An 18,540-nucleotide genomic window follows, 5' to 3' on the forward strand; every position below is an offset into this window, starting at 1 on the left:
TTTGTATCGAAGCCTGTGAAGTCAGAGTACATCTGCATTCAGGTAAAACTCTCTGCAGCTCAAAAAAAGATAAGTGTCTATTTCAGACTGCATTGCTTCTTTACTATAACTAAAGTAGGCTGGACGTGTGCTAGTTCACAGTAATAATACGGCCCAGCATCACTCAGTAGAAAAGGATGACAGAGAGGGAACAGAGGCCTCATTGAGAAAGAAACAGGACATGCATATGCACACACTCAACACATACACAGGAGAATATGTGTAGCATGTGCTTGCCTGTACATACACACATGCACTGACGAGCTCAAAGCCCTGCACACACATGCCAATTGACACACACTTGATTTCTCACTCCCCTATTCAGGCTCAAAGATCACAGAGATCTCCATTATCTAGTTCACACACCAATTACTAACTCTTATCTTCCACTACAACTTTATAGATCCCATTGTTTCACACCGACACTGAATGGTCTTAATTAAAACAAATGTTTCCATGCATCATGTTGCTGTAACTCTTCACATCAACTCTGCTTTAACTAACTTTTAATCATTCTCAAAGCATCAACTACCAAAATTGAGAAGTTTAAGAGGGAGATAATATGTGAATATATTATCTATGCCTGTAATAGTGACAAGCATAGATAACAGATAACAGTTGTGGAAGCTTCTAACCTGCATTAACAGTGGCACCAAGTGCATTACCAGATGACTGGAAATAGTTAAAGGTAAATCTCTAGAGACATCTGGGGTTTACAGCCCCACTTACCCTGAATATCTGTTTAACACAGCAACACAGCATGGACAGCTATTTAAACAACATTTATTTAATTTCCTATTGTGAAGTTTGTTCTCTGTCTTAGACATTTCATTTTACCAGGTATAAGAAATCCACTGCAGATAGTTCAAAATGAAGTACATACACACCTCTAAATTGGAAGTTATTTTCGGGTGCTGAACTCATTGTAGGCACACAAGGGCCTCAGTGGAACTAAGCTATTCCATAAGGAGGGGCGGGATTGATGTTAATGGGAGAGGTTATACAATGGGCTGAGGCTAGGCAGTGTATACAGGTCAGAAAGATGTAGCACAGCTACTTTGTCAAAACTCAAAGCAGGCTGGAAAATATGGAGCAATGGCAAGGGCATCTCAACCAGTGCAGTATGGTAAAATCCACACCGCATTACTTTGCTGGATTGATTATTTTCATTAAAACACCCCAACTTTTATTCCCACTACACATTACACTTAAAGCAGTCTGGGATGCCTTAGGGTATGAAATGTGCCACATGAAAACATTTTGCTTTTAATTATGAGAAAATTTTAGCTCATTTCATACTGTAGATTTTAATGTGCACCCTTTATTCCAACAAACCTTGAGCATCTTCACTCCATAACCCCCATCCTCTGACTCTCCATGTCTACAGAGAGACATATCATTAAAGTTTAATAAAGACTGCAGCTTACTCAGACAAACTGGGCTGCTTCCAGTCAACATGGAAGGGGGGTTTGTTTGGTTGATGTTTTCTTTTTCACCACCAGTCCAAGTAAACATTGTGGCTTCAGTTGTCTTTAAATGCAAATTTAAAAATAAAAAAAAACCATTTGCAGTAAGGAAGAGGGACAGGGATTATAAAGAAGTATTACTGGATAACAGGAAGCATTGTAACAATGACAACAGGATTGCAATGATGACAACAATAGCTGGCATTCTTCCAAACAGACAGGATGTGCGTAAAAACTGGTTTATCGTATTCATGGCATAACACTAATTCTACATCACAAAAATTTGCCCTACTTGTAAACAGAGGGAAACAAAGGCTTACATGAAAATATATTTCCAAGAAATATTCACATTGACACCTTAGTAGGCTATTACTGAACATAGATAAGATTCTTAGATCTTTTAGACTTATGGATGTCCTAAAACAGCCAAGTTATTTTATTTTCAAGACAAAAAAATTAAAAAAATGTTCATACAAGGGTAGCTTTTAAAAAGCTAACTGTGTATAAAATAAAAACAACAGGAGCTGTTGTGGTAGGTTGAATATGATGTAATGCTCTGTTTATGATTAATTATCCTTGCTCAGAGCAATCTCAATAACTGGATAGGTGACTGGAGGATTCAAGTAATTATCGGCTGTAAAAACATGTTTCTACAACTTAATAATCTTTTAAGGCCCAAATAGATCTAACAGGCTTCTACATGCCAGCTCTGTGGCAGGTGTGTATTTCATTTCCACAGAGTCAGACGTGTACAAACAGACTCAACACTAGAGCTGCTGACAGAGCCATTGGGATTAATATATACACACATGCACACACAGACACACTGTGATGTACTGACACACTGTATATGAACACACACAAATTCTGCATGCACAGACAGTGTCCTGACAGCTGCCAACCAACATGTGACACAGGTTGGTTATTTTTACAACTGTGAATAAACTATTATGCCATGTGTAGTGTGAGAAGTTCAGCATTGCGGGTGTGTAAATGTGTTTTTGAGCTAAGCAAGACAGCCTCAACTCCTGGTAGTTTTTTCCTCAGACAGTGCTTTTCAAGGTCAGACTCAGCAACTTAAAGATGGGTCAATGCAAGCCTCAAACAAGCCGTCTAATTATGTGTCAAAACTGGTAAAACTTGCTCTGTGTAAACCACGTGAGACTGTTTAGGATGTTAGGCAGTCTTCCCAGAGAGTGATGTGTGGATACCAGTAACACACTATAGTCTTGTAATATTTGGTAAGTCAAAATAGTCTTCAATTTTGTCAAAGTTAAAACCTTTGAGAATATACTCTTTACACAACTGATGTCTGTTATGAGGCCAACAATATGTACTTCATGGAGAGGGTCAAATTGCATTACTGTGTTATTTTTAACATCTGCGCTCCTTGTCTGCTCTGTTGTATGGAATGACCTCATCTCTCTGTGCAGCCTGCTTGCCATCAGCTGTTTCACCGTGGCTGACTCGAAAAGACATCTCACTACGCACCCACTCTGTCACTCTCACACTCACTTGGTGAATGGGATACCACAACAAGGTAGCACTGGTATACTGTACGAACACAGAAACATGCACACGAGCTAAAAAAAGACGCATACACAGGCACACTAAAACAGACACATACACAAACCCATTATGCGCAGAAGGAAACTATGACGAAAGTATAATTTGATACAAAACAGAGGGACAGAGGGGATGTACATGGAAAATGGAATGGCGCTTGATGAAACAAGAGAAAGTATTATTCTTTTGCCTTCTCTGCTCTCCTGCGTCTGTTCTCTCTTTATCTCTCTCTCCCTCGCTGTCCATGGATTCAATAGGGCTTTGTCTCATCCTTCAGCAATGGCCAGTTCAGTTTCATGTCCTCATAGGGAGAAAATATGGTACAGACTGCAGCGTTTTGTGTAAGCCAACAGCTGAAAAAAAAGCTGAAATGAGGATCACAAAATACCAGCTGGTGTTTCAGAGATATCAATCTGGGTATTGTGCAAAATATAAGGCCAGTTTGTTTTACTTGTAAAATTAACTCATAAAATCGACTTGCACGTCCTCCCGATACAATCTGAGTATTTAACAAGAAAAGTCTTGATAACCTTTAGGTACAAGACAAGCATATTACCTTGAAAAGAAAGCAGGAGTGTATTAGAGTGATGTGTGTAGCGTATACTTGTCTTCTACCATCTGTTGTACCCTTTACTTGGATTTAACAGATAGACCTAGTAGGGAAGGGAAAAACATTGGATCTTAGATACACAAAAAAAAATGACTTCACTGGAATTCAGAAGTCTCTCCATCAGTGGCCACTTTTATAAACTGCAGTGAAGTCACATTTTGGGGGGGATAATGAGGTAAGGACATTATTGACAGAATGTGATGTGAATCAATGAGGGTCATTCTGCTCTTTTAACTTAATTAGTTGAACCAAGATACATGAACTAATTCCAGCAAACACTCTGCTAAAAGCATGCGTTTATCCTCTCTACTAAAAGCTTTACCCTGTGCACCATGGCAAAAGCTAATGTCATGAACATGCTCAGATACTGCTTAGAAAATGTGAAACATCACCGTAACCCTACTCATTCATTTTAGAATCAAACCAAGACTATTCAGGGTGATCATGTACATCTGGAGCTAGAAAAGTTATGTAATCAAATCATAAACACCTTCAGTTGAAAGCAAATTGAATGGTGAGATAATAAAGATCCACTGCCCTTTTTCCCCAGAGCATTACATTTTTCCTTTCAGCTCTTTCACAGACCCCTCTTGGAAACAGCTTGTTTGTCTGTCTCCGGGACATTGTTCCATGTGGCCTAATGTCTGAGTACTTTTATCAGGTCAGACCCAAAACTTCCCTAAATGATTAACAAATGTGCTCAGGTCACTTCTTGAGAAACTTGCTGTCGACAACCAGTGTTTTAGACCACACTGAAACATGTCTAATCCATTTTGAAAATACATGGGGTAGCCAAAGCTAAGCGTTCAGTACTCTGCACCTACGGCTAAAACAAAGAAAGTTGAAAAGACAAAAGAGGAAGCCAGAAAACAAACAATGAATAAATGTCCACAGGGATATAACTAAGAAGATCATGGAAAGGGCAGTTTCATTTGTGGGAAATTGAATTGGTGTTAAAATTCACGGTAAAACCTGGACAGTCTAAGAATAAAACTGAAGGAAAAATATAAACAATAAAAACTGTGCAGGCACATTGCGCAGAAGTTCAATAAACACAGCTGGAGAACAAGAAGAAACAAGAGGCAATGGGGAGATGCCAAAGCACACTTCAATGTACTTTATCAGACCGAAACAACAAAGACAAGCGAGCTCTTTGTGCATGGAGAAAGTCCAAATCTGAACAGACCACAACAGAGCACAGAGAAACAGGTGGTTTCGGCTAATCCTCTGCATGTGTGTGTAGCTGTGAATGCACATCTCTTTGAATGAATGCATTTGAATGTATACAGGTGTGTGTGAATCTATGGTTAAGAGTGCACAGCTCTCTGTTCACTAGCAGTTGCGTGTATACTGTATGTACACACTGTAAGTAATTATATGTATGTGTTCTACCAAAGCAAGCAGATCCAGCCTGCTGTGTCTGTGTTCACTGTCAGCTCCAGCAGACTGAATAATAGAGCACAACAGTGGAAAAGAAAGGCTTTGTCTAGAAACTTAAGTATTTCTTTCTTTTATTCAAACTTTCCCCACTTGGAATTCCAGTTATTTTATTTCACTCAACTGTAAACCTGTAAACCGGACTTTACCTTCACAAATCTTGACAAAAACAAGAAGAATATGCACTCATTCTGAGTTTATTTTGGTAATACACATTAATTCTTGCATGTTAATCTTTATTCCTCAACACTAACTATGTTCTCATTGGGTGTCATCAACCTGGTCCGTGTTATTCAAAAACTGTGCCAGTGTCCCAAGTTTGCAGGATTCTTTTCCTCTTTTTATCTTTATAAAATCATCTGGCTTTCATAAATCAGTTAAAATAGATCTCTTAAACAAATGCAGAAACAAAAACAACATGCAACAGCTGATAATTATATGAAGCTACAGACTTTCGCTGGCCTGTTCCCAAAACCATTCTGAAGATTTTTACTACACCACAGGGCTTAGCTCACGCCATCAGCATTTACTGATGTTACAGAAGATTGTTTCACAGCCCAGGAGTGTTCTGCATGAAACAATTACATCTATATTGCTAACACAAGTCATTGACCACAGACATCCTTTAATAAAAAACAGCTGCATTCATGTTAAGATTACAATTATTATGTTGCGTTGCATTATCTTATAAGGCATTATACATGAAGAAGAGTGAACAGAGAGAAAGCGCATATATAATGGCATTCTACACAGCTGATTGGGTCTGATGGTCAGCTAGCTTCAACTGCATCAACAGATGACAACATATTTAAAATAACTTATACATCTGCTGAGCAGGCATGGGAGAACAGGCCCAACAGCCTGTCAACACTGATAATGACATTGCATGAGCTACATTCTAATTTAATAACAGTGGAACTAATTATTTTTTGTCAGGAGTATATGAAAACATGTGCAAATAGGCCATAGTTGTTGTTAATAAATTCAGAAAGAAATCTTGGCAAAAGGTCAGCTTCTGTGAATAAGGTGTTTTCCTGTTTCGTTAGTCTCTCAAAAGTGTGAACTTAATGAAATAATGAGGTATTTCAGAGGAGTCTGAAGAGCTTGAACCTCCCTGTCACATATTTATCCAGTGACGACAATTAAACAACTACATCGGTGAGGAACAGATCACTACTGGTGTTACGAATAGAAAAAGGTCCTGCATTCAGTTGGTATTCAGGACTAGAAATGTGTTCAAGGACAGGAGTGAAAACATCTTATGCACCATCAGTATAAAGACAGATGTGTCAGATTCATGTCTTGCTTGGCATAATTGAAAAAGAATGTTTAATCAGTAATTAATCATGTCCAGACTTTATCTACATTGGGAACAAAGTAAACTGCAAATGGACTGGTTCTTAAATTAAAGTGTTACTTTAAAAAAAAGCCTTTTAAAATGTTCAGTGTACACATTTCACATGTAAATATGTTAATAAAGATGCACATTGAACAAATTGCAGTCCAAGGTTTACCTTTTGAAAAGACTCATTTATGTTAATATGTCTTTTGATTATGCTGCTTCAGTGATAACGCAGATAAAAGAGTAGCGGAGAAACTTTCATCTGAACACTTATAAACATAACTGCTGTCACATTTCAAAGTCTGCTGAGTTTAGTGATATACCCTTGAATTTTTATGAGCTATCACCACTGCCAATATCTTTAAGGCTATACGATGTTAGAAGCCTTTACAAAGGCGGCCGAAAGCCTTGTTCTCTCTGATTAAGAGACTAAACAACCTCTAAAACATGCACAGTCAAATCTATGGTTTCTTTTATGTTTGCGCGCCTTTATTATTATTATTAATAGAAAGCTAGCAGTTTGCTTTCTGTCAAGTGTAGAGGGAGAAGAAGGGCTGTTTGCTTTTTTACTTTAGCCCTTTAACACACACTTTTGATCCGCAAACACCTGATTTCCATGCGGTTACCACGGCAATGGCTGTATGAAGCAGGTTAGGACTTGGAGACACACAGAAGGACAAGTTGAAGGAAGACGGAGAAGGACTGAAAGAATGGAAAAAGGAAGTTATCATCTCAGTATGATGTGACCTTAGCAGTTTTGGCTGATCATGATGAGCAAACAGAAAACAACTGTGTATCTGTCAGTGTGTACTTTATCTGATCTAGACACAAAACCATGCAGATGATCTCTAACATCACAGCTACCGAGCACACGCACATACATACACACACACACACACACACACACACACACCGTGATGTCTTTAAAAAATATACCTTGCTCTTCTGCTTTGTAGGTGAACAAGTAAGCTGATATCTTCAGAGTAGAGGCAGCTACCTCAGGCATGTCTGGAGGTTCATTACATGTACATAACTATTTTGTAGATACAGCAGATTCCAACAGAGCATTTTGGTTTAGTGACAAATGAGTCCTCGGTAAATTATACTCCAGGGATCAAATTTTCAAAAAGATTTTTCTTTTGCTAACAGACATTATGGGCTGTTGTAGGGGCTGACCTAAAATCATGCACAAGTTTTCATGCCTCTGAGCTACTAGAAACCACAACATCTATATTGCTAGCAACTATAAAACAAGTTAGCTTTAGTAATGAGACAAACTTTCTTTTAGATTCATCCTCCAGCCTTCCAGCAACTGTACAGAGGCCCTTGAATTAGCTCAATACATCAAAACTTCAAAACAAGAAAGCAAACAAATAAAAAACCTGACATCTTTATGTAACACAATGTTACACTCTCTCCAACTCATGTTGGTCATTACAGCAGCTATCAAAGTGTGTGCGTGCCCACAGATGAGTGTGTGATGGGACTGCTGAACTGCTGGGAACTGGCAAAGTATATCTTTTTCCAGACATATGAGCTACTGCAAAGAATAAAGGAAGCTAAAGGGTGAACTAAACTAAAAAACAATTCCATAATTTAAAGATAAAGAATAATACAGATAAGAAAATAAAGATATACATATCAAAAGCTATTATGTTGTCAAAGCATTCATAAGCTCATAACAAGTATGATAGGCTAAATGAAAGGTTTAGGTGTGTAAGTGGTGAAAAGAAATGTGGTACCCTTGCAGTGTGCCTCACCAATCTGAGGTACAGGACTCAATATAAACATTTTAGGAATGTGTTAAGATATACAACTGTAGCCTTAATGGAAATACAATCTATTATCCAGGTAATCAAGCTTCATTATAATACCGTGGTACAATTATCATGTGGACAGTTTATCCATCTGTGATATAGATAGTGTGTCAGCCAACAATGTATTTTAACACATTATGCTTTCCTTTATGCTGACGAGCTCCAGCATACAGCGAAGCCTAAGCAACAGAGCACGAAAAGGATAAGGGTGTTATGCGATACTGCAAACCTAAGACACAATACGTAGAGAGAATGGGAAGAGAAAGTGATGAAAGAGCAGATGAAAGATGATGCAACACTCTTTAGCCGACTGAATCCAACTCCTTCGCAGCAAACATTTATATTGTGTGTTAGACAGAGAAAGAGGGAGAGAGAGAATGATGACTCCCTGTGCTCCCCCATCTCTCTCCCCCCTCTCTGTCTCTCTGCAGTGTGTGGAGTGATGAATGTGTGTGTCTGTCTCAGTTCCTATTAATAGTATTAACAGTATGGAGCAGGGCTGGAGGTGTCAAAGTGAGAGAGAGATGAGATCTCTCACTCTCTCTCTTTTTCCCTCTTATACAGATTTGAAGCATACTCCACCAGAGAGTCCAGATGTAGCAGAGGTAGAGTATGTGTGGGGGTGGGGGGGTAGAAAGCAGAGGGAAAAACGGGGGTAGAGGTCGAAGACAAAGCCAGCAGCAGAGCTTCAAACAGCAAAGTGACGGATTTACTACCCATACGATAAAGCAAACAACCCACAGAACTTCTCCGCACAGTGGGGTGAAAGACTGGACTTGCACAGTGGGGCTTCACAGACAAACATACTGACACATAGGTGCCCAGACACACACAAGGTTAAACAGTGAGTTAACGGATTTAACCCCTTCTGCATTGTGCTAAACTGTGTCTATCGAGACTGAAAATTTTGCTGATTCCTTCAAAGGATTAGGGATTTGCTTTGCCATAGCAAACCACTGTTTATTACACTCAAGTGTCTGAATCCGTGTGTATATTCTTACCTCGTGAGTTCGTGGCCAGGTCGGCCACTTTCTGAAAGGCATCCAGAAAAGCAGCCACAGCACCCACTGTTGCCCTGGGAGAAAAGAAGACAGAGGTTTAGTATAAAAAAATAAATATATCACACTTTACTGATGTGAAACAATATACAAAAATAAAAGCTGCACACAAAAAAAGAAGAAAATCCCAGTGCAGTAATGATGACAGAATCCCTTTGAACAGTCAAAGGTTACACAAACACAGGTGGCTAATTAACTGCAGTAATCACAAAATCACAAAATCTGTTAAGATGAAGAGAAAAAAACATGATCAGATTCTTGATTTGCTCTAAAACCTAGAGAAAAATAAATCTTTTTTTTTTTGCTCTTGAATGCACATGTGGGCTACATTTTAGATTACGAAGCTTACATCTACCCTGATCATTTGAAAATTTAATGTTTAATAGTGTCTGTATGTAGTGTGAGCGTGTGAGTAAGTTCAAACTTAAACGTGCCCTGCTGTGTGAGGAATGTCTATGTGATTACTTAGAGACCGCTGGAATCTGTCCGGCTCAGCACAGCAGCTCTGAGCTGAGTTCGCTGCACTTACAGGTCAATGGAAGGATCAATGTGGGATCTACACTGTTCAGCTCTAAAATGGAAAACGAGCTTGTGGGAGGTTCACAACTCAAACCTGTTTCTCTGTCATCTTGAATGGTTTACCGAAGACTTACAAATTGCAGTATAACATACTGCTTATACATAACAGGCTGAAGAAAGGTCAAAATTCTATATATATATATATATATATAAGAATTATAAAAATCATAAAAAGCTCCCATTGTGGGATTACTTTTTTGTTGTACTCATTACAGACACCATATTGCTGTCTGGCTGCCTGACTGACCAGTTACTTTGCCAGCTGGCACGTCATTGGCAGGCCAGCTGATTGGTTAACTGACAAATACTGACTCACTGACATCAGAAACAACAAAGCCTCTTATGATTAAGATCACAGGTATGAAGATGACGCTCCTGGTGTGTGCATGTACGTGTGTGCACATGCATGTATGCAACATCTGATCTCCTTGACAGAGACAAAAGTCATTTTCAGTAATTTTGTGTGCTATTCAAAGAAACACATTGCCCTTTAAATTTCCAATATATGTTCAGCCAAAAAGAGCATGTTTGTTATAACCCTAAGAAACCGTCATTTGTCAAAACTTCTAAGGGCCAAATGTTCCAAGGGTCAAGGGAAAACCATCATTACACAACTTGTGAATTTCCATCAACAGTGCAGACAGGTGGCTTTTACAACTGGGCAAAACAATAGCTGAACACAGAATGGTGTTGACTCTCAGGTGTGACTTGCAGACGGAACACATGTGTTACTAATCCTTATAAATCAATTTCAGTCGACTGAGGGGTCTCTGACTTACGTTTTGAATCTCTGATTTTCAGGGGGCAGTCCTAAACAACATTATTCATTACACTTTTTTTCTGAGCTCAGTGTAGCAGCTAGAATACCAAACTCTCAGACCAAACTAGCAACATTTGAGTGGCAATGTAAACCATGTTGGCACCAGTAAGTAAGTCTGCGGGGAATGAAAGACAATTTCTCTGGTTCTTTTGATGCCTTTTAAAAACTGTCCAATTTGAATTTTTGTCATAAGAGTAAAATTCTAAATCAGTGGAATAATCTTTTAATGCATGTCATTTGGGGTGGGATGAAACTGAAGCACCCTGGGGTTCCGACCTAGGACATGTGCTGACCACAGAGCCTTGTGTTGTTACTTATGCAAGGAAAATATTTTAAATAGACTTAAGGTTTATGTGCTTAGAGTATGCTCCTAATGCTTAGCTTAACAGTACTATCTCAAGATTGTTAAAGTTGTTAGTTGCTTAATTGAATTAAAGTTAACCTCTGAGAGGAGCCTCCTACAAGCTTGACAGAACAAAACAGAACACAGCTGACGGACCGATACAGAACCCTGATCCTAAACTTAGTTTCAGTCCTAAATATTCTTCAAGTGACAGCCAAGTCTTAGCATTCAGTTGATCTCTCTTTCTCCCTCAAAAACTCAATAAAATATTGGTTAATAAGTGTTGTGTTGCAGAGCTGACCAGAAGATCCAAGGGTGTGTCCTGCAAATGGAAAAAGAAACATGCGCGCAGGCACACACACAGATTCCTTTCTATTTAAAGCCCAATGAGTGCAGCCACCGGAGCAACCTCCAACTGATATCTGTCTCCACTAATTTATACCATCTACACATTGGTCTGTGGATTTTATTTTACGTGCACTAGCAGCAAAGTCTTGTTCAGTCGAGTTTAATTTATTAATGCAAAACAGGTTTGTGTGGGAAGTGGTTTTAACAGAAGCCTGCTTTTAGTATCAGTGGCCCCAGCCCACTGAAGTACAATGTGCAGAAGTTTACAATTACAAGCCATGATTATCGGCTGTAATCTGTTCCATGCTTTTACAAGAGAAATGCCGAACTATTAAACCGGTTCACTGCACTTTCAACTTCAATCAGTGTTTCCTTGGGGATGCTGTCAATATAATATGTAAGGCTTTTTAAAAAAGGCAGCATTGAAAAAAACTAAACATTCAAAATCTTTTGTAATTTTTCTGGCTCAGTCTACAGTGAAATTAGGTAACCTCTCAGCATATAAATGAATACTAAGTTGCATTTAAGGCAGAATAATCAGGTTTTAATTTCAGCTCTGACAGTCAGCCAAAAAGCATCAAGACCTCTGTGGCAGTAGATTTAAAAAAGTGCTCCTACAGGGCTCCAGCTCTGCCCAGTGCTCCAACAATGACCTGACTGCTACCACTGGCCTTAAAATCTGCAAACGGCCCTGTCCTGGAGTCAAGACAAACGACTTTAACATATCTATTCTGCATGGCCTTGACCAAGCCAATCTAAACTCCCCATAGACACTGGCATAGTACAGCAGAGTGCTCTTTCTGACAATGATACATTCAGCACTGCTGCCCCCATCTATTCTTAGTTCAACAGAAACTGGAATGTAACTGTAATAAATCTGAATCATAGAAAGAGGTTGTGCTTAACTCCACTTGTTTCAGACACAACATACCAACACACATTACAGAGACAGTGCTTTGAGAGTGCTTTAGATGTTATATGCAGGTAATGTACGCACTGTATGTCTGTCTGTTGATTTGGACATCAGTATTTGTTCAAGGTATCAAGTAATTACATTGTTTGTAATTTTTTGGCTTGCCAAAGAGAAAGGATATATATATATATATATATATATATATATATATATATATATATAACAAATACAAACATATATTGACCCTGTTCTATATATAGATGTTTACATTTTCTGGAAGGGATGCAGTGACGTAACTGCTGTCTATGAGTATCTGCACAGATCTATATAGCAAAACTGATCAGGAAAGCTGCAGACCATACAGTTCATAAGCTGAATTTAAAGTTTGTGGTGGTCTGCTTCTTCACAAATAACTTCTGAAGCAGACGTAGGGAGGCCTGTGTGTACGCCATGCCCTGACACAGCTGCATCAGCCATGGCCCACCAAACAGACCAAATACTGACAAGTTAAAAGAGGACTGTGATTAGAAATCAGCTAACCTATATTCCACCCTGCCCTCTTTCTTCAAAGCAGTTCTGTGCGCATGCATGCATTTGTCTGTGTGTGTGTGTGTATGTGACGGCTGCTTAAAACCAGAATGGGCAGAATAAAAACACCATATTTGGACCAAAAAATGACAGAACAGGCCCAACACTGTAATTGGTTGATTTCCTAGTTGCTTTGTGAGAGGGGAGCAGAGGGTCTAAATTACAGAGTAGTCTGCCCTAGGACGTCATTACACACACAGACATATGCCGCTACCACTGCTGGCTAGTCACTTATCCAGGCCAAGGAGGGAAGGTGGGTGTGTTTGTGTTTTACTCTCTGTGTGTGTGTGTGTGTGTGTGTGTGTGTGTGTGTGTGTGTGTGTACCCTTCTATGTTGCCCAGTACCCAAGCAGATTACAGAGGTCTTTGGGTGGGGGGTTATGCTGTAGTCAAAGGAGTTAGTTTGGCTAAAGTTTTAGTGACTGGAGACAGGCTTTAAAGCAGACAGAAAAAGAGCATTTGTAGGTCAACATGAGCAAACCCGGAGAGCACACTCTTATTAGCGCTTCAGCAGCAAGGGCATCGTTACAGCCAGCCATATGCCACAACCACTACAGCCTTGAGCAGGGAGCAAGCCATGCTTGATCTGGCAAAACGTCAGCCTAAAATATAGAAACATGGTCCTCTTTCTATGAATGACGCCCAACTCATCCTGTAAAGAAGGAGTTGATCTTTTCTGTGAGCAGCATTTGACTAAACCTGATAAAGCAGGAAAGTGTAGTACCACAAAACAAAGTATGGGACAGTTTTCATACATTATAACATATTAATATATTGTACAGAAGGCAACTCTACAGGAGTCTCCATCATCAAGCTGCCACTAACCTGCTATGACTGGAAAAACAGACCCCACTGATGTACTGTAGGTTCAATTCACCTCTTCACCAGTACAATTAATGGTAGATTTGTTCTTTTATCACTGCCCCAGACGCACAGATATCCTACTGCCAAACATGCAGTCATTAGCAACAAGGCCACAAATACTCCCCTGAGCTTTAGCATGGAGGGGTCACATATTTAACCCCTGAATGATGGAGACACTTGAATAACATATCACCATTAATCAGCCTTAATACTGAGAAAATGAAAGAATGGGACACTGAGTGGTCCCCTAGCCTTTATATAACTGTCACTGTTAGTCTGTCTCAGGACACGTGGATAGTTAAATGGCTAGAGAACTGCCATGCATTGTTAATCAAAGAATAATTAAGCCCACAGGACATTCATATTTACAGTACTTGCTGGACAATAAGCTTTTATTTCAGCTGTCATAAGCTGTTTGTCTCCTGACACGTGCCCACTTAAAACCAACTATGAAAGGTGGCTTGGATTGGCATCCATTGTTAGCAGAGGACTTGGAATAATTTTAGCAGGAGGTGTGCAAATTTACAGCATTAGAAATACAAATTAAATCAGGCTTGAAGAAGACTAAATGAGGAAGGGACACATAATGACTCCTGGACAGCATTGTTAGGAGATTGGGGTTTTATGTAAACTGTCATTTCTTGTTAGTTGAAGGACACGTGGCCCTTCTTTGGAAGGGAACTGAAACTGACTTCTAATGTAAAAGCCCATATAACGCACAAAATTAGTTCACAGAATAAAATTTTTGGGTGTATATGGGGCTCACCATGGGGTGTCGGAGATATTATGTAACAGTCGTAGTGGAAAAGTTGTACTTAGTTCTTTAAATTCAATTATGTTTTTAATAATTCCATCTGTGTGCATCTATAGTCAGGTTTCTATTCTGAAATAAGTGCAAAATTTTTGACATAATTCAGAGAGAATCTGTGAAGAAAATATGTATTAATGCATGTTTCCACCCATCACCAAAACACAGAAATATACAAATATGCTGTGTGTGCACATGAACGCGGCCTCACCTGAGCTGCGACTGCAGTTTGCTGGCCTTGGTGATAAAGTCCTCCCAAATAGGGTAGCTGCTCTGTGGGGGGAAAGGGACACAAACATAAATGCCACAATAATCAGAACAGATTTCACTATTCTCACAGTTACATAACTGATCGATCAGCATGAGGACATACTGAGGCCTCACTTCACCTCCACGGTTAAACAGGACTAGCCAAGGACTAGATTTTTACATACATGTAAACGAGTTATGTCAGCCCAAACCATGAGTTTTTTCTGTCTTGTTGCCAGTAGACCTGAGGGATTTAAAGGGATATTTCACCCATTTTCAACTAGCTTTGAACCAAAACTATGTGGGTAGTATTTGTGGATGAACTGTAGTAAATTTTCCCTCATCTAACCAGTGCCTAGATAGCCCTTCTTCCCCCGTGGCAAACTGGCTCTTGAGGCTGTTGCTTGACCTAAAGGCTGTATTTTTCCACATTTTAGTATTTCCCGCCACCCGTACAGCCAACAGTGTGGACAAAGAGTATACAGCTGATTAAGAAACTCACCCACCCCTCTCTCTCTTTCTCTAAAACTTGGATCGAAATCTGATCAAACAGTGAAACTAAGCAGTGCTGGTTGAATATAAATCTCGATTACGTTACTGCACTGCTTATTTGTCTGCTAAAATGTTTTGAGAAACATAATTAAATGCCCTGTTTAGCGGTAATAGCGGAAGTGTGTGAACAGGAAGTGGGATCCATAGTGTCTTACTGCTTCCTGCACAGTGAAAACTAATGCTAAAAAAACAGAGATCAAACAGTAAAACTCTGCAGCGCTGAACAAATAAAAAAAAGATTCTGTCACTGAGCTGTCTATCGCTCACCTAAAATGTTTAAGAAACATGTTTTACTTTACTGTTTGTAATACGAGATCATGAGCCGCCATCGTTTCACTCGGCCCAGAACACATCAAGTCACCCACCAGCGGGAGCGTCTGGTAAGATGGTAAGCGTCTGGTTTTAGGTTTTCTTCTTTTCACTGCAGAGACAGTCTAGTTTTATGCGTGGACTCTCTTAATACGGATGAATTACTTTTTTTCAGCTATAACATAAAAATAAGTTCAGTGGGGTTGGACACAACTGATAAATGTGAGGTTTGGTTTGAACACAGAGTAACTTGTAAGAAATCATCAAGAAATTTCTAAACAGCTGGCTTTTATTTTGCTCCTATTTTGCTCATCCGCTAATGTGAAAATTGACATACTTCCCTGTCCTGCATGTGTTGAGTTGCAAAATGGGTCAGAGGCCTCTTTTGGAAAGATCCCCACACAACAAGAGCACTAATGCTATGGTGTAATGAGCCTGGTTCCCGATGGGACTCTAAATTTACCTAATTCAGGTCCCGGGCTGAAAATAGTTGAAGAGCCTCCTATCAAAACCATCACGGAGAGAACAAGTGGCCTGATGTATTGCAAAGAGGAGGCTAACATGGTAGTAAGACAGCACCAGATAAAGTGATGAATATCGAATGAGCATGTTTGTCACTGATATGCCACTACTGTCAGGGGTCTGAGGAATGTCATGTTATGCTGTCAAACATTACACCCAACAACCAAGTCAACTCTCTCTGCCTACTGCACCTCTTTACTCTCTCCCATTCCTTGTCTCCCAATCCCCATTACATCACTTATGTTATTTGTGATCTCTGCCCTTTCTTCACATCGCTTATCCAGTGGTGGATTAGATACCTGAAAGCCATACTTCAGTAAAAGTACAGATGTCTTCCCAGAAATTGACTTTAATAGAACTTAACATCAACTATTAAGATACTACTTGTCTTGAAGTATCTGATATTTACCGAAATTAAGTATCAAAAGTAATTTTATGTTAAATAAAAGTATTAAAAGTACAAGTAAATGTAAAAGCAAGTGGTTCAAGTTTTGACAGTTTTGTAGTATATTTCTTTGTAACATACACCATCTTAAAAATGAAACACATTACAATTAATAACAACAAGTTTGTTTTTTTGTTTGTTTTTTTACAACTTTAAAGGGTTTAAAGAGCAAGTCCACTTTTTCCATCCTTTTATTTGTCCTTCCTTAAGGGACATGTAGTGGGTTATAAGTATACATTTTATTTAATAAATGTAGTTGAGCAAAAGTGAAAGTTGACAGAAATATAAAAACTCAAGTTAAGTACAGATGCTACCAAAAATAGAAAAGTATTACAACAAAAGTATTATTACTTCATTACATTACACCACTGAACTTATCCCCATATCTGAATTATCAGTCTACCTCTCTTTCTGCAATCACCATCTCTATTAGCTTTGTCTGCTTTAGCACAGATATCAAACACTCAAGCACCACGGCTGAAAGGCTTTCTTTGCATTTCTCCCATTCGTTCTTACCCCTTTTGTTGACAGCTTAGCTTTAGTGAGCTGTCACTTTATTTTTTGAGTACACAATCCCATCTGCAGTATTCCAAAAAAACACAGGAAATGTGTACATCTTATGGAAAAACAAAACAAATTCACTAATTTTCACTGGATTGTCTGGCAGCATAGTTACCTGACAGTTAAGACACAGAGAAACCATGAACTACCAAATATGGGAGGTTGAGAAGTGCTGAATGTTTGAGCAGTATTCATAACAAACTTTATGACTCCAGTAGACCCGATGGCTGACCATTTGACCTACACATGTCAAAGCCGTCAGACCCTGCGGGTAATTTTTCGACCCTGACAGCTACATTCCCAGGATTCCTCCAGGCAAGTACAACAGCTGGGAAATTGCTAATTGTCTCATCAACCAAGCTGTAACAGAGATAACGTTGACATCAAAATAAGATGCCCTAGTTTTGAGACTGATGATTGCCCTACTTAGCCCTACTTTTTCTGCTGCATCTACTTCAAACTGGAACAAATGAATGCTAAAAAAAACAGCTTTTCCAATGGAGAAGAATGGAAAGAAAAGAGAAAAGTTAAGCCAAATATATTAAGTTAACTAGCAAAGGTTATCTGTTTTCTTGTGCTGCGTTAAGGTGCCTTTCACAAGCATTTATACCTTTGAAATCTGAGAAAATTGGTTTGATTTCTTTCTAAAATAGTGGAGAAAGCATAATAAGCAACTTTGCAAGAAATGTCCCGTAAATTGCCAAAAATAAAAAAAAAAAGGTGATAAGACAATTACCAGAAAATTAGCTGTGGTGGGGAGATTTGTTATTGAAAAGAAACTAGAGAAATAGGCCCAGAAATCTCTATTTATAATTCTTCTAAATATTTATTTAAAATTATGTTACAAAATCTACAATCTTTAGCCCTTTCTTGGGTATTTTCTTGCTTGTTTTTTTTTTTTCACTTGAGCCTTTCTTTTTTTAAGAATTATTATTTTCAGGTAATTTTATCCTATTTTTTTTAAACCTAATTCCTTGCTCATTTTTGGGACATTTCTTGTTAAATTGCCAATTGTTATCTTCCACGTTTCTGAAAGAAATCAAACTGATTTGCTCAGGTTTCAAAGGCAAAAGCAGAAGCACTATCATTAACATCATTTAGACATATTACATCAAATTTACCTCGCTTTACTCCTTTTTGCTTACCGTTTTCTAACGAAATACACCATAATTTGATGATTTCAGCTGGGTTCAGAGGTCTGTGTCGGGCTCGCGGTAAGTTACCGTTGGTTGACCCTACATGAATTGATTAGCTTATTCGTTGAAGGAAATCTACGTTCACAACAACGGACTGATGTTTGGGAA

General features: G+C 38.9%; 1 protein-coding gene across 3 annotated transcripts in view; it reads right to left on the minus strand.

Moving 5' to 3' along the window:
* LOC121945453 (protein MTSS 1-like) overlaps positions 1–18,540 on the minus strand; it is a 55,513-nt gene that overhangs the window by 36,394 nt on the left and 579 nt on the right. For all 3 annotated transcript variants that reach the window (XM_042489623.1, XM_042489622.1, XM_042489621.1), the window contains exons 2-3: positions 14,810–14,871; positions 9,279–9,352 (exon numbers count right to left, since the gene is read on the minus strand). In XM_042489623.1, the coding sequence (XP_042345557.1) occupies positions 9,279–9,352; positions 14,810–14,871 (136 nt within the window). The remainder of the gene's footprint in view (positions 1–9,278; positions 9,353–14,809; positions 14,872–18,540) is intronic.

This window comes from Plectropomus leopardus, chromosome 7 (assembly GCF_008729295.1).
Source record: "Plectropomus leopardus isolate mb chromosome 7, YSFRI_Pleo_2.0, whole genome shotgun sequence".
Lineage (NCBI taxonomy): Eukaryota > Metazoa > Chordata > Actinopteri > Perciformes > Serranidae > Plectropomus > Plectropomus leopardus.